This window comes from Geotrypetes seraphini, chromosome 6 (genome assembly GCF_902459505.1).
Source record: "Geotrypetes seraphini chromosome 6, aGeoSer1.1, whole genome shotgun sequence".
Classification (NCBI taxonomy): domain Eukaryota; kingdom Metazoa; phylum Chordata; class Amphibia; order Gymnophiona; family Dermophiidae; genus Geotrypetes; species Geotrypetes seraphini.
The window spans coordinates 155276356-155292575 of NC_047089.1; the positions used below are offsets into that span (position 1 = coordinate 155276356).

At 44.5% G+C, this 16220-nt stretch overlaps 1 protein-coding gene across 1 annotated transcript in view; it reads right to left on the minus strand.

Moving 5' to 3' along the window:
• Positions 1–16220, minus strand: part of EDAR (ectodysplasin A receptor) — a 122709-nt gene that overhangs the window by 99613 nt on the left and 6876 nt on the right. The window contains exon 2 of the mRNA XM_033947493.1: positions 3286–3344. Within this exon, the coding sequence (XP_033803384.1) occupies positions 3286–3344 (59 nt within the window). The remainder of the gene's footprint in view (positions 1–3285; positions 3345–16220) is intronic.

A 16220-nucleotide genomic window follows, 5' to 3' on the forward strand; every position in this document is an offset into this window, starting at 1 on the left:
AGCTTCTTAATAGGGCGTACCTAACTCGAGCGAGGGGCTCCACTAAAGGCCTATAGCAAGACCTTCACTGTCACCGCTGCAAAGTTCATGTAGGCACCTTCCTACATACTTTTCTGGAATGTCCTACATTGACTATTTGGGCAACTGTTCTCCCTATTCTGAAGGGGTTGATAAAGGCGCCTGTTTCATGGGACTACTTGGCCTTATTATTGGGGACCAGATAGTGATGCGTGTACACCTGCGCGTAGGTTTGTTATGATAGCCCTCCTACTGGTTAAAAAGGTTATCCTGAAACATTGGCTGGAGGATATAGACTCCCCCACCCCTCTACAGTTTGGACCCAAATAATGAAACAAGTGGCTAGGTTTGAAATTGCTATGGAGCGGGGAAAGCGACAGACTCTTGAAAGACAACGTTAATTGCACTTATGACAACAATGTCTACCCTTTGGAGTGTCCATGAGGTAAACTATGGGGGAGCCCGTATCGCATCACTTGCCTTTGTTAGTGAGGGCGACCTTGGGGGAATATGCATGGTTTGTGGCTGTTGCGTGTGTGTTGCAGAATGGTGCTCTGGAGTGAATGTGACTGTTTTGGCTATTAGATGTTAGGGAGGGGTTTCTGTTTGTTTTTTTAATGTATATTGAAAAATACAATGGGATTGTCGCTAGCCATGTGCGGGGTTACTTTTCTTAGGCATGATTTATCTATTGTTTGATTTCCTTTTGTTGTTGACGCTAGATTGGCTGTTGAATTGCGTTCTTGAACCTTAGCTTAAGTTTTCCCACACTCTTAAAATTTACCGCTTGTTTAACTCTTTTCCTCTATGGATATGTTATTGTTCAATATCCTTTTTTGTAACACTATTCTTGTTGCACCAATAAAAATACTTTAAAAAAACAACAACAAAAAACCGCACTGGCTATGCATCATAATTTTTCGGAAAAACATAACTTTTAGGAAAACTTGTGTATAATCATGCCCCCTTTTCAGATTTGTTCACTTGAACATTTTCAGCAATGCACATACGAGTTGCACAGGTAACTTCCAGTTAATGCCACCAATTATATGTTGTTACTGCCAATATTTGGTACGGATTAGGCTTGACAAACAATTGCGCGCACAAATCAGCTGTGTGCACCAATTTGCACACATAGGGCTCCTTTTACGAAGGTGCGCTAATAGTTTTATCGCACGCACCGGATTAGCGTGCGCTAGCCGAAAATCTACCGCCTGCTCAAAAGGAGGCGGTAGTGGCTAGCGCACGTGACAATTTAGCACACGCTATTCCGCATGTTAAGGCCGTAGCACACCTTTGTAAAAGGAGCCCATAATGTAAAGATGCCATTTACAGAATTTGGGGGGGTTAGTGGTATTGGTATGCTTTATTTATATCCTGCCCTTCTACAAGAGGAGTAACAGACAAAAAAACCCATACACAATATTAAAATACAAACAGCAGCGACACAAAAAAAATTCAAAATAACCATGCGCACATGAGGCTACAGCAAAACACTTTAGAGCATGTTGTGGTATGTTGGCTGTTAGCATGCTTAACTATTTTGTAGAGGGGTGTATCATGGGTGGAAAATAGGTATGGAATTTTTCACCAGCTATCATGTTTGCTGATTTGCTCGGTAATAATCATAAGAACATAAGAAGTGCTTCTGCTGGGTCAGACCAGAGGTCCATCGTGCCCAGCAGTCTGCTCTCGCAGCGGCCCAATAGGTCCAGGACCTGTGTAGTACCCCTCTATCCCCTTTTCCTTCAGAAAATTGTCCAATCCCTTCTTGAACCCTAATACCGTACTCTGTCCTATCACGCCCTCTGGAAGCGCATTCCAGATGTCCACCTCCCGTTGGGTGAAGATAAAACTTCTTAGCATGGGATTAAAACTTCCTAGCATAGGATTAAAACTTTTGGCAACCTTGTTTTCTCAATCTTTTTCACCTAGACTAGCAAAACAGAACAGTGGGTTTTAGAAATACAGTATCTGCAAAAATCAAAATTATTATCAGGCATATAAAAGTCATAAAAGAAATTTAGAACATGGTGTGAAACTCAACAATTCATAAACCAAGCAAAGAAAAAAGATTAGGTGAGGAAAGATATAATAAAAAAAAACACAAAACTGTTGAACAGTAAAGTTGCTTTAGATACCATATGAAATCCAGGGCCGGACTGTGCAATGCACTGAACAGGTCTACCTAGCCCCTCATTTTTTCATTCCATTTTGCCGTTTTATTTATTAATTTTGTCATTTACTTCAGTTCATTATGCACATAAATTAAGGGTTCCTTTGACTACGCTAAGATAGCGGTTTTAGCGCGTGCTGAATTGCCGCACGCGCTAGACCTTAACGCCAGCATTGAGCTGGCGACATGATATTTTTTCAGTCAAAGCCCCGCTTATCTGGAATTCTCTTCCTTTCTACATTAGGAATATCAAAGATCTTACTTTATTTAAAACTAATCTAAAAACATTTCTATTTAAGGCTTCCTTTAACCCTTAAACAGGAATCTTCTTTTATCAATTGAAAATATCATAAACTCCGAAAATTTTCTACTTTTAGGTACCCCCATCCCAATGTTCTATCCTACCCTATCCAATTTTCTTCGTCTATCTATGTGGACACAATAACATTGTAACTTTTTACCCCACTTGTTTTTCCCAACTCCTCCAGTAGTGTCTGTTTTGTTAAGTGTTCACGAATATGTTTGTTAATGCACAAAAATGATCTTAACTGTTTTTACCCTTATATTTATTGTAATGTTATTCGCTTAGAATTTTTAAGCGAACCATTAAATCTAAATAAACTTGAAACTTGAAACTTGATCTAGCCGCGTAGCGTGGGTTTAGCGCGCGGGCCAATTCTACGCGTGCTAAAAACGCTATCGCAGCTTAGTAAAAGGAGCCCTAAGTTTCACCGGTGTAAATTCATTTGTACATGTTTACAAATGATGTATGTGATAAGAATTTGATCAGATAGATAAAAGAAGATGAAAGAAGTATAAGCACATTTCTCGCTCTCTCCTTGCCATTCTTTATCGATGATCCTTCCTAACAAAGAAGTAGCTAAAGTCAAACAGATCTCTCAAACTGTTAAGCGATAGTCAAAGGAGCTGTTACTTCTCAATTTCTAGACATAGTAGTTGAGAGACAATTGCAACCTTTTTTCAACTTTCGTAGTACCGTAAGAAATGAGAGCAGTCAGCTTCGGAATCAAAGCAGAAATGCTTGAGGACAAAGAAGACTTCAGTGAATCACTTAGCAGGAACATACTTACTTTCGAAACCTGTGGACAGACTGCCACAATGAAATGGACTCTTTTGAATCTTTTCCCATCTGTAAAGAAAAATGTTCTGCAAATTTACACGTGTTTTTAAGTGTTGTGATTTTTCTTTCTGCTTTTATGGACTTTACATTCGGCAAACCATCTTGATTGGATACTCCAAGGAGAGGTTCTATACATTTCAATAAATAAGGGGTCTTTTTACTAAGGCCCGTTAGCCTTTTTTAGCACGTGCTAAATGCTAACGTGTCCATAGATTATAATGGACACGCTAGCATTTAGCGTGCGCTAAAACGGTTAGCACGCCTTAGTAAAAGGACCCCTAAATAAATTATTCAAAAAAAAACCTTTGCCAGACCAGCTGCATAATTAATGGAATTTTTTGTAGATTTATCAAAAGCAAAGAGATTTACTACAAAAAAAATTCTGTAAAGAAATTCCAGAAATGTTTTCTAATAATGATTTTTTAACACAAGAATGCCCGAGTCTTTCTTTAGAATAATAATTTTTAAACTGAAATATATGCTATTTAAGAAGAAGAATTCTAGATCAAAATCTGCTATGAGCTGACTATGAAGTATAAAAAGAATCCCTCCTAGACCAGGCTTTTTTTCTCACCATCTCACCGTCTTCCCTGTTTGTTTTAAATAACTGAAATATGAGAAACCTGAGTTACCTCATAGATGTGGCGAGCGGAGGCCATTCACATGACGTGACAGAGTATTATTTGGATAAAAGTGTTACTTAGGTTCTTCCTGTATATATTTTTCAAGAATATGGTTTCCATAACATGGCCTGTTCTGGCCAGCAATTTTCCAAAAGAGCAAGGATTTCATACCAAAAAGATGTGATGTTGGAAAATGAAAAGTATCCCATCTCAGGGAATTCTCTTTAGCAGACTCCATTATTACAGGGAGATTACTGTCTATTAGAATAATATTTGCAGTCCGGTATAATTGCTTCATAGACAGAATGAACAATCATCAAGTTTTTCAAGTTTTTATATACCGCCTATCAAGATTATCTAAGCGGTTTTACAATCAGGTACTCAAGCATTTTCCCTATCTGTCCCGGTGGGCTTAGAATCTATCTAACGTACCTAGGGCTATGGAGGATTAAGTGACTTGCCCAGGGTCACAGGGAGCAGCACGGGGTTTGAACCCACAACCCCAGGGTGCTGAGGCTATAGCTCCAACCACTGCGCCACACACCTCACCGAGTCGCTACAAATGGAAATCTTTTATCTCGCTAAAAAGGACAGACAGTATCAACCCTACAGGATTTCATGCTGGAACATCTGGTTGCTAGCAGATGGTGCTTTAGATGGAAAAGTTGTTATCAAATATTAGACCAGCTGCTTGTGTGTGTAAGCAAAGGAGCCAGCTCTGTGGGTGCTCTGGGGGCTTGAGCACCCACAATATTGAACAAAGCCCTTGACTGTGTCCAGAGAGAGGTAATTTCCATTCGGCTCATCACCATACTTAGATAATTATCTAATACCTTATTCATCAATATGTACACTTCATTCTTTACAGCGAAACCTCTTAGTAATCCCATCAATTGGGCAAATTGTGCATTCATCCACTAGAGATCGTTCTTTTGCAGTCATTGGCCCCCAACTCTGGAATGCTCTCCCAAATTACATTCGAATGGAACAAAATCTTGAACGCTTTAAAACATTATTAAAAACTTTCCTATTCACTGACGCATTTAATCAATGATTGGTAAAATGAGATAAGGAGCTTTACAGAAACCAGTCAGGAATAAGGAGCGCAAAATCAGCTTTTAACTCTACAATCTCTTCGTTTTCTTATCTTTCCTATAGACATCGTAGTTCTACCTTAAACATTTTTTATTTTACTTATAAGTTTTTATTTAGTTTCATATGTAAACCGCATAGATGTATTTCCATTGCGGTATATCAAGTGTTAAATAAACTTGGATTTAAAAAAGTTGGCTCCTATGCACGTAAGTCTTTTTATTTCAGATAGCTTGGGAATGGATTTGGCTCCCATGTTCTGCTCCTGGTGACCTCTCTTCAGCCCTGCGATTTCAAAAAACACTATTTGCTCTCCATCCCTTGGTTGCAAAGCAAAGAAGCAACAGTTTGGTAGTTTTGCAAATTAATAGCAAATGTACTGTTAATATGCATGTGTATTTGTAAAGGGGGGGGGGGAACGCAGGGGGAGAAGAGAGGCAGATTTATTTTTTGACATACTGTACTTTGTTTTACACTCCTTTGCAACGGAGATCTACAAACCAGAGCCACTCCACTAAATCAGCTACCACCAAAGACTGCACATCCTTTAACGCCAAGCGGTGTCAAGTCAAGGCAGTAAGCTCACCGATACAAACTCTGTCTAACAACTGGGCTAGTTTAAACAAGTAACTGGAACTGCAAATTATAGCTAAAGTAACTGAAACCCAAATAGATAATTTCTCCCCCTGCCCTACACTTTTGTACCCTATTTGCCCTCTTTTCCACATCCTGAACAAAACAACCCTAGACTAAACTCTTTCTTTCCTGTGGAAAGAATGCAATCAAGAGTGTAAAAATGCAAAAAAATAAAATCCCTTGACAGTAACTAAATTGTGCCAAAACTGGCCAAAGGTTCTACCTACCAGAGGTTGGTTACTTTGGAGGCATTCCAAGTGTCTGGTCTTAGCATATTCTTCATTAATTGAACCATGATATGAATAGTACAGAACACTTCATGGCATAAATAGTGACTTGTCGAAATGGCTCACCAGCCTTGTGACACCACAAGCCTGCAGCTTAAATCCTGTCAGTCAAGCTGTTTGGGCTCATTCCCTAGCAATTATCATTCCTCCACAGCAAGTCTTGACTGCGAGCAGAAAGTTTCCCACAACAAAAGTTCAGTGTTAGAGTCAAAGAAAAAGAAGGGGAGAAAAATTAGAGCAAACGTAATTTAGCTTACTGACACTGGGTTGATCAAAGCGACGGAAAATTGAGAGGATGAGAATGAAAGAGAGAGACAAATAGCTGCTGTCAACTCAGGTGTACAAAGCTGGTGCTGGTGACAGTTGGACCCTTAATACTGGATTTCTTCCACAAGGGAAGGAGGAAAGATGCCCGTCCTACCAGCATCCACATAAGCACAAGATAAAAGTACATTACCGGGGGGTAATTTTAAAACCATCATTTTTAATTCAAGATGAGAAAGGAAAATGGTATTCTTTGGTGTAAGAAAAGCCATTTGAGGTAAAAAAAAAAAAAAAAAAAAAGAAGAGGTCTAGGGTATTTTCTAATACTAGATGGCTATAACTTTTATACTTAGTCGCTTTGTTTGGGTTTTATTCCCTAATGTACTGTAAGTATCTGGAAGTTGTGTGGTTGTGTAGTATACAGTACTCATTGTCTTGCAAAGAACCACGCTATATTGTTGTTCATATCTGCGCTTATTGCAAGGCAAATCTTTGGTGTTGCGACAGTTTTGTGAAATGAGAAGAAACTTTGAAGATGCCACAGAATATCCTGTTCTTTTTGCAAATATTTGTATTCTGTTAACAACGCAGATTCATATTACAAGAACAGCATAATCGCTGAATTGAAATACAAGCCAAAGTATGCAAGTTTCGAGTGGAGCAGTAGAATTCAGTGAACTGGAAGATGCCTGTGACTTTACCCCCCCTCCCCCATCTTTTTACAAAACTGCAGAAGCAGTTTTTAGCGCAGGCCGGCACGCTGAATGCTCTGCGCTGCTCCCGATGCTCTTAGGAACTCTATGAGTGTTGGGAGCAGCGCAAAGCATTCAGTGCATTGGCCCGTGCTAAAAAACGCTTTTGCGGTTTTGTAAAAGGGGGTTTAATACACAAGAACCATGGAGGCATCCTGAGGATTGATGACATTCTATACTGTTTAAGAACCCTGAAAAAGTAACCTACAACTGATAGGTACTTTCAAACCTCTTTAGTAAGAATATTTAAATATGTAGGGAAATCATTTTCTCAATGTCGTGCAGATAAATAGATTGACAGGCAGGCCCGAGGTGAGGGGGGTACAGCCGGTACATCACTCCAGGGCCTATGAAGCTCAAGGGGACTCAATGAAGCCCAAGAAACATCATGAAAACCGAAATGTGTCATTGTCTAGAGAAGGAGATGTCCATACAAACTATGACAAAGAACGGTGCGAGAACTTTCACGTATAAGATCGCAAAGCGTTGAGTGAGCGCGAAGCAATAGAAGGCCACGACAATGATAAAATACAGTGACATAATACGATGCATTCAAGATTCGACGAACAAAAACTTGTGAAAGTGACTAACAAGTGTTCATTCCTAGCTGCAAACTTATTGCTCGGATTACCGTATTTTCACGCAGATAACGCGCACCCGTGTATAATGCGCACACGGGTATAGCGCGCAGAAACCACGATATTATGTATAAAAACTTTTGTATACCGCGCTCACGGGTATAACGCGCATGCTGCCCGACTGTCCTTTCGCCCGCCCCGACTCTCCTCTGGCCACCCCGACTCTCCTTTCGCCCTCCCCGACTCTCCGTGCGCTGTCCTGACTCTCCGTTTACCCGCCCTGCCCTGCCCCCCCCCCCCGGCAGGACCACTCGCACCCCCACCCCGAAGGACCGCCGACTCCCCGACAATATCGGGCCAGAAGGGAGCCCAAACCCTCCTGGCCACGGCGACCCCCTACCCCCACCCCGCACTACATTACGGGCAGGAGGGATCCCAGGCCCTCCTGCCCTCGACGCAAACCCCCCTCCCTCCAACGACCGCCCCCCCCAAGACCCCCCGACCGCCCCCCCCAGCCGACCCGCGCCCCCCCTGGCCGACCCCCACGACACCCCCACCCCCCTTCCCCGTACCTTTGGTAGTTGGCCGGACAGACGGGAGCCAAACCCGCCTGTCTGGCAGGCAGCCAACGACGGAATGAGGCCGGATTGGCCCATCCGTCCCAAAGCTCCGCCTACTGGTGGGGCCTAAGGCGCGTGGGCCAATCAGAATAGGCCCTGGAGCCTTAGGTCCCACCTGGGGGCACGGCCTGAGGCACATGGTCGGGTTGGGCCCATGTGCCTCAGGCCGCGCCCCCAGGTGGGACCTAAGGCTCCAGGGCCTATTCTGATTGGCCCACGCGCCTTAGGCCCCACCAGTAGGCGGAGCTTTGGGACGGATGGGCCAATCCGGCCTCATTCCGTCGTTGGCTGCCTGCTGGACAGGCGGGTTTGGCTCCCGTCTGTCCGGCCAACTACCAAAGGTACGGGGAAGGGGGGTGGGGGTGTCGTGGGGGTCGGCCAGGGGGGTCGCGGGTCGGCTGGGGGGGTGGTCGGAGGTTCTTGGGGGGGGGCGGTCGTTGGAGGGAGGGGGGTTTGCGTCGAGGGCAGGAGGGCCTGGGATCCCTCCTGCCCATAATGTAGTGCGGGGTGGGGGTAGGGGGTCGCCGTGGCCAGGAGGGTTTGGGCTCCCTCCTGGCCCGATATTGTCGGGGAGTCGGCCGGGCAAGAGGGCTTGGGCTCCCTCTTGCTCCGATCGCGGGTGTGGATGGGAGCGCGTGCGAGCGGTCGTTCGGGGTGGGGGTGCGAGCGGTCCTGCTGGGGGGGGTGAATCGGCCGTCGGGCGGGGTGGGTACTATGTAGAAAAACTTTTGTATACCACGCTCACGCGTATAACACGCGAGGGGTATGCGCGGTAGGTAAAAACACATATAACGCGCGCGTTATATGCGTGAAAATACGGTACTCCTCCTTGCTTTCCCTTCGAATCCCGGGAGGAAAAAGAAAATGGGACACAAGCCATGCTGATACATCGTGGACTGCAAAGAAGACTTTACAGGACAGCGAAGGAAGAAATAATTCCACAGGTAAAGTTCCCTGTAAATGCTGTAATTGTAGACTAAAGGACTCACTGACATTGCAAGCCTTTTTGTCTACGTTATCGAGAGATTCAAGACTATAAACGGCTTGACGCTTAGTGGAAAGACAATAGCAATATTGTCCTAACATTAGAACTACTAACAAAATTCTCAATAGTAATACAATAAATTTCTATGTATTTCTATATTTCAATTTTGTGGTCCCACACACCTTCTTTGTACCGGGGGCCTGGATTTTCTCTCGACGGCCCTGTTGATAGGCACTCCTTGTTTGTAACTTCATGCCCCTTATGACTGTTTATCTGAGGCCGACGTGGACAGCAAGTTAGAGATGTTAAAGAGGTATGGGGAAGGGAAGGGACACACGTGTGCGGTGGGGGTGGGTGGGGTGGAAAAGAGGGTGTGTCACCACCACCCTGGGAACCTCCCATCCTCGCTATGCCACTGTGTGGGAGACCTGTCCATGTACCACCCATGCTCCACCCCTGTGTATATTCTCCTTGCAAATACTCGCTCTATTAGCAAAATAATGCTTAGGCACCCTGGTAGCACTTAGTTTGGAATTGTACACATAAGTACTAATATTCTAAACATTGGCATGTACTGTATAATGCAAACATGGGCAACTCCGGTCCTCAAGGGCCAGAATCCAGTTGGGTTTTCAGGATTTCCCCAATGAATATGCATGAACATAAGAACATAAGAAGTTGCCTCCACTGGGTCAGACCAGAGGTCCATCTCGCCCAGCGGTCCGCTCCCGCAGCGGCCCATCAGGTCCGCGACCTGTGAAGTGGTTTCTGACCACTTCTATAACCTACCTCAAGTTCTATCTGTACCCCTCTATCCCCTTTTCCTCCAGGAACCTATCCAAACCCTCCTTGAACCTCTGTACAGATTTCTGGCCTATCACATCCTCCGGAAGCGCGTTCCATGTGTCCACCATCCTCTGGGTAAAAAAGAACTTCCTAGCATTTGTTCTAAACCTGTCCCCCTTCAATTTCTCCGAGTGACCCCTAGTGTTTGTGGCTCCCCTCAGTTTGAAGAATCTGTCCCTATTCACTTTCTCTATGCCCTTTAGGATTTTGAAGGTTTCTATCATGTCCCCTCTAAGTCTCCTTTTCTCCAGGGAGAACAGCCCCAGCATTTTTAACCTGTCAGCGTATGAAAAATTTTCCATACCTTTTATCAGTTTAGTCGCCCTCCTCTGCACTCCCTCTAGTACCGCCATGTCCTTCTTGAGGTACGGCGACCAGTATTGAACACAGTACTCCAGGTGCGGGCGCACCATTGCGCGATACAGCGGCATGATGACTTCTTTCATCCTGGTTGTGATACCTTTTTTGATGATGCCCAGCATTCTGTTTGCTTTCTTTGAGGCTGTCGCACACTGCGCCGATGGTTTCAGTGATGTGTCGACCATCACCCCCAGGTCCCTCTCAAGGCTACTCACCCCTAGCAGTGTTCCCTCCATTTTGTAGCTGAACATCGGGTTCTTTTTCCCTACATGCATGACCTTGCATTTCTCTACGTTAAAACTCATTTGCCACTTTTTTGCCCAGTCTTCCAGTCTCGTTAGGTCCCTTTGCAGGTCTTCACATCATTTACCGTGTTTCTAACCCTGCTGCAGAGTTTGGTGTCATCAGCAAATTTGATAACCTCACATTTTGTCCCCGTCTCCAGATCGTTAATAAATATATTGAACAGTAGAGGTCCCAGCACCGACCCCTGTGGAACTCCGCTCGTGACCCATTGCCAGTCTGAGTATTGGCCCTTTACTCCAACCCTCTGTTTCCTGCCTGCCAACCAGTGTTTGATCCATCGGTGGATATCCCCTTGCACCCCGTGGTTCCACAGCTTTTTAAGTAGCCGTTCGTGAGGTACCTTGTCGAAGGCTTTTTGGAAGTCAAGGTAAATGATGTCTATGGATTCCCCCTTATCCATCTGGCTGTTTATTCCCTCAAAGAAGTACAGCAAGTTCGTGAGGCATGACCTTCCCTGGCAGAAGCCATGCTGGCTCGCCTTCAGTTGTCCATTGTTTTCTATGTGTTCGCAGATTGTGTCCTTTACCATTGCTTCCATCATCTTTCCCGGAACCGAGGTCAAGCTCACAGGCCTGTAGTTTCCCGGGTCACCCCTTGATCCCTTTTTAAAGATGGGCGTGACATTTGCTATTTTCCAGTCCTCTGGGATCTCCCCAGTTTTTAGGGAGAGGTTACATATTTGGCGAAGTGTCTCTGCTATTTCGTTTCTCAGTTTTTTTAGTACCCTTGGGTGGATGCCGTCCGGGCCCGGTGATTTGTCACTCTTTAGTCTGTCTATCTGCCTGAGGACATCCTCTTTGCTTACTTCTAGTTGTACCAGCCTTTCGTCGTGTTCTCCGCTTATAATCACCTCGGGTTCTGGGATATTGGATGTGTCCTCTCTGGTGAAGACTGACGAGAAGAATTTGTTTAACCTGTCAGCTATCTCTTTTTCCTCCTTTATCGCTCCTTTCCTGTCTCCGTCGTCCAGTGGTCCCACTTCCTCTCTGGCTGGTTGTTTCCCTTTCACATACCTGAAGAAGGGTTTGAAGTTTCTTGCTTCTCCTGCCAGTTTTTCCTCATATTCTCTCTTTGCTTTCTTGACCTCTTGATGGCATTCTTTCTGGTGTCTTTTGTGCTCTTCCTGGTTTTCCTTTGTTGGATCTATTTCCTTTGTTGGATCTATGAGATCTATTTGCATTCACTGCTTTCAATGCATATTCATTGGGGAAATCCTGAAAACCCGATTGGATTCCAGCCCTCGAGGACCGGAGTTACCCGCCCCTGGTATAATGCATGCATAAATCTGGGTGACTAGGTTATAGAATTGCCCTTCACAGGTTATTGAGTCACAATCAAATAGGAAAGATTAAAGAACAGCAGTTCTAAACAGCAAATATTTAACAGTACGGGGCAATGGGGACATTTATGGAGTAGGTCAAGTGAGAACAATGTACAAACAGTACACACATTTCACCCACAATCAGGCTCGATGCCTCTTCTGCAGACAGCATTAGTATGCAAATTTCTGCTATGCAGGTTGCTAGAACTACAACAAGGGACTGATCTTCCCTTTCATCATCCTTCTTAGGTCCACGACAAAGATAGTGCACTCTCCACTGTGTTATCTCAGTCAGTGTGGTGGCTATTAATCTCCAACGGGTCCTATTTCGCCCTATAGGCTTCTTCAAGGTGAGTGTCGATTTAGCTCATTTTTCCAATAATAATAATAGCTTTATTTATATCCCGTCATACCTTTTCAGTTCAAGACAGTGTACAATAATAGAGGCAGAAAGGTTTACAGTGAGGTTACAACATTAGTTTAAAGTGGGAACATACAAGCAGTTGAGTAGCGAGATACACAAGTAGTAGGAAGAGGGAGCGTGTAAGAGGTGGAGTTAGTTGGGGCTTGGAAGTTTAAACAAATTTGTCGAATAAGTGGGTTTTTAGTGCTTTTCTGAATGTATGGTTTGACAGAGAATTCAGTTCACTTAGGGTATTGTTCCAGATTCCTGTTTGGATGGATAACGTCTTCTAAACTGTCGGCCTGCCAAAATATTGATAACATTTCTTTGAAAATTTGGTACAATGATATAAGAAAGAAAAAATATTAAAAATTGTTTAAAAAATGGTGAAGGTTTTTTGATCAATGAAAGATAATTTGATCCAGTTATAACCAATAGACTTCAAAACAGTGTAAGAAGGTTTGGATTTTTGAGGTCTTTTCCTTCATTTATACTTAACATTAAGGAACATGCATTTTCATTTTGATAGACCTCTAGTTGTGTGACAGCTTATATTACACTCATCTAAAACCCTGAGCAGATCAGATAAAACTCCAGAAATATACAAATAACCAAAATAAACCAACATATACAATACAAAAGAAAATACAAAACATACAAATATCAGTAATCAGCCATTATCCAATGAGCAGGTAATTACAGGTCAGATCAACTTGCTTAGGATAAAGAACTACAACAAAATGGAAAAATTAGCTTCATCTTCTCCCTGAAATAAGGAAGTCAGTCTTCAATCTAATATATACAGTAAGGGAATTCCAGAAGATGGGCAGTGATTGAAAAATCCCAGTAATGTGTTACAAGAACATAAGAACAGCCATATTAGGCCAGACTAAAATTCCATTAAGCCCAGTATCTTGTTTCTATGTAATAGTAGTTGATCCAGCATCAGTCATAAGAACATAAGAATTGCCACTGCTGAGTCAGACCAGTGGTCCATCATGCCAGCAGTCCGCTCACGCGGTGGCCCTCTGGTCTAAGACCAGCACCCTAACTGAGACTAGCCCTACAAGCACACATTCTTGTTCAGCAGAAACTTGTCTAACTTTGTCTTGAATCTTTGGAGGGTGTTTTCCCCTATAACAGCCTCTGGAAGAGCATTCCAGCTTTCTACCACTCTCTGGGTGAAGAAGAATTTCCTTACGTTTGTTCGGAATCTATCCCCTTTCAACTTTAGAGAGTGCCCTCTTGTTCTCCCTACCTTGGAGAGGGTGAACAACCTGTCCTTATCTACTAAGTCTACCCCCTTCAGTACCTTGAATGTTTCGATCATGTCCCCTCTCAATCTCCTCTGTTCGAGGGAGAAGAGGCCCAGTTTCTCTAATCTTTCGCTGTACGGCAGCTCCTCCAGCCCCTTAACCATCTTAGTCACTCTTCTCTGGATCCTTTCGAGTAGTACCGTGTCCTTCTTCATGTACGGCGACCAGTGCTGGACGCAGTACTCCAGGTGATGGCGTACCATGGCCCGGTACAGCGGCATGATAACCTTCTCTGATCTGTTCGTGATCCCCTTCTTTATCATTCCTAGCATTCTGTTTGCCCTTTGTGCTGCCGCCGCACATTGTGTGGACGGCTTCATCGACTTGCCGATCAGAACTCCCCAGTCCCTTTCCTGGGAGGTCTCTCCATGTATCGCCCCAGACATCCTGTATTCGTGCATGAGATTTTTGTTACCGACATTCATCACTTTACATTTATCCACGTTGAATTTCATTTGCCATGTCGATGCCCATTCCTCGAGCTTGATTATGTCACGTTGCAGATCTTCGCAATCCCCCTGCGTCTTTACTACTCTGAATAACTTCGTATCATCCGCAAATTTAATCACTTCACTCGTCGTACCTATGTCCAGATCATTTATAAAGATGTTGAAGAGCACAGGTCCAAGCACCGAGCCCTGCGGCACCCCACTGGTGACGCTCTTCCAGTCCGAGTATTGTCCATTTACCCCCACTCTCTGTTTCCTATGCTCCAGCCAGTTTTTAATCCACGTGAGTATTTCACCATCAATTCCATGGCTTGCAATTTTCCAAAGTAGTCGTTCATGCGGAACCTTGTGGAACGCCTTCTAAAAATCCAGATATACAATGTCGACCAGATCGCCTTTGTCTATCTGTCTGTCTGCTCCTTCTAAGCTGAGCAGAGGTCCTCCAACTGCATTGCTGGCAGTGAGCAGTGGTACTTCAATATTATGTTTTCAATGGCTAGAGAAAGGTAGGTTCCCGGGAATCCTGCAGAGCTTATCAATTGGAGGAAATTTTTTTTCACTCAGAGAATAGTTAAGCTCTGGAACGCGTTGCCAGAAGATGTGGGAAGAGCGGATGGCGTAGCTGGTTTTAAGAAAGGTTTGGTCAAGTTCCTGGAGGAAAAGTCCATAGTCTGTTATTGAGAAAGACATGGGGGAAGCCACTGCTTGCCCTGTATCAGTAGCATGGAATATTACTACAGCTTGGGTTTTGGCAAGGTACTAGTGACCTGGATTGGCCACCATGAGAACGGGCTACTGGACTTGATGGACCATTGGTCTGACCCAATAAGGCTATTTTTATGTTCTTATGTCCCTCACTACTGAAAATGTGATAATGAAACAGCATCCCTCACATGCAGGACTGTAGACGGAGGACTCCTGCTCAGCTTAGAACGAATAGACGTCTCCAGTACATTTGGGAACATACGAGGGCGTGCTGAAAATTTCTCAGCCCAACCAACCAATTTCCTAAATTTTGAACGTTATTTTGCTACTGTAGCTGAAAAGAGTGTTATTTCCTTAAGTGCCAATTTGCAGAAACAAAATTCTATGTTTTGACATTGTTTCAGATCACTGATCCAATCATATTCATGTCATTCTCTTCTTGATTGGGCTGAGGACTTTTCAGCACCCACTCGTAAAGGCTAGTAGCAAACTTCTAGTACTTTGGTGCAACAGAATGTAATCCCTTGAAAATTAAAGTTAAAACTGTAGACTGAAAGCATCAATAGAAAGTAGGCCAATGGATCACCTGCAAACTAAGAGTAATATACCTGGCCAGCTGGCCTCCTGTAAGCAGATGCGCATTTGATTTCTGCACCAATGTTCTAAGAAAAGATGCAGGGAGGTCTAAATCAGCGGTCTTAAACACGCGGCCCACGGGCCACATGTGGCTCTCCAGGTTTTATTTGCGGCCCGCAGACTGAAGGCCATCATTCTCTTCCTTTTGGAGCAGCAGCCGGCTCGTTCGCTCAAAGCTGCGGGTTGGCGGCTCCTTGTGCTATCCACTCCTGCATCGGAAGCCTCTCTGATGTCACAACATCAGAGAGGCTTCAGACGCAGGCGTGGATCTCACAAGGAGCCTCCACCCACGGCTTTGAACGAACGAGCCGGACAGACACGCTGCTGCTCGAGTGGCGTACCAAGGGGGGGGGGGCGGTCCACTGTTCTCTTCCCTGCAGGGCCGACCAACTCTGGCGGCCCGATGTCAATTCTGACGTCAAGAGGACGTTCTGGCTAGCCAATCGCTGCCTGGCTGCCCGGAACGTCCTTTCCAACGTTAGAATTGACATCGGGCAGCGAGAGTTGGTCGGCCCTGTGCAGAAGAGAAGCAGGGAGATGGCCTGTTCCCGATAGCGGCAGCAGCAGCAGCAGCCTATTCCGCGGTGACGGTGGCATGGGGGAGGGCAGGAAGGAAGGAAGAAAGAAAGAAAGAAGGTGGGGTGGGGACAGGGAGCCAGAAAAAAAAGCAAAAAATGGGGCACGGAGGAAGGAAGAAAGAAGGAGG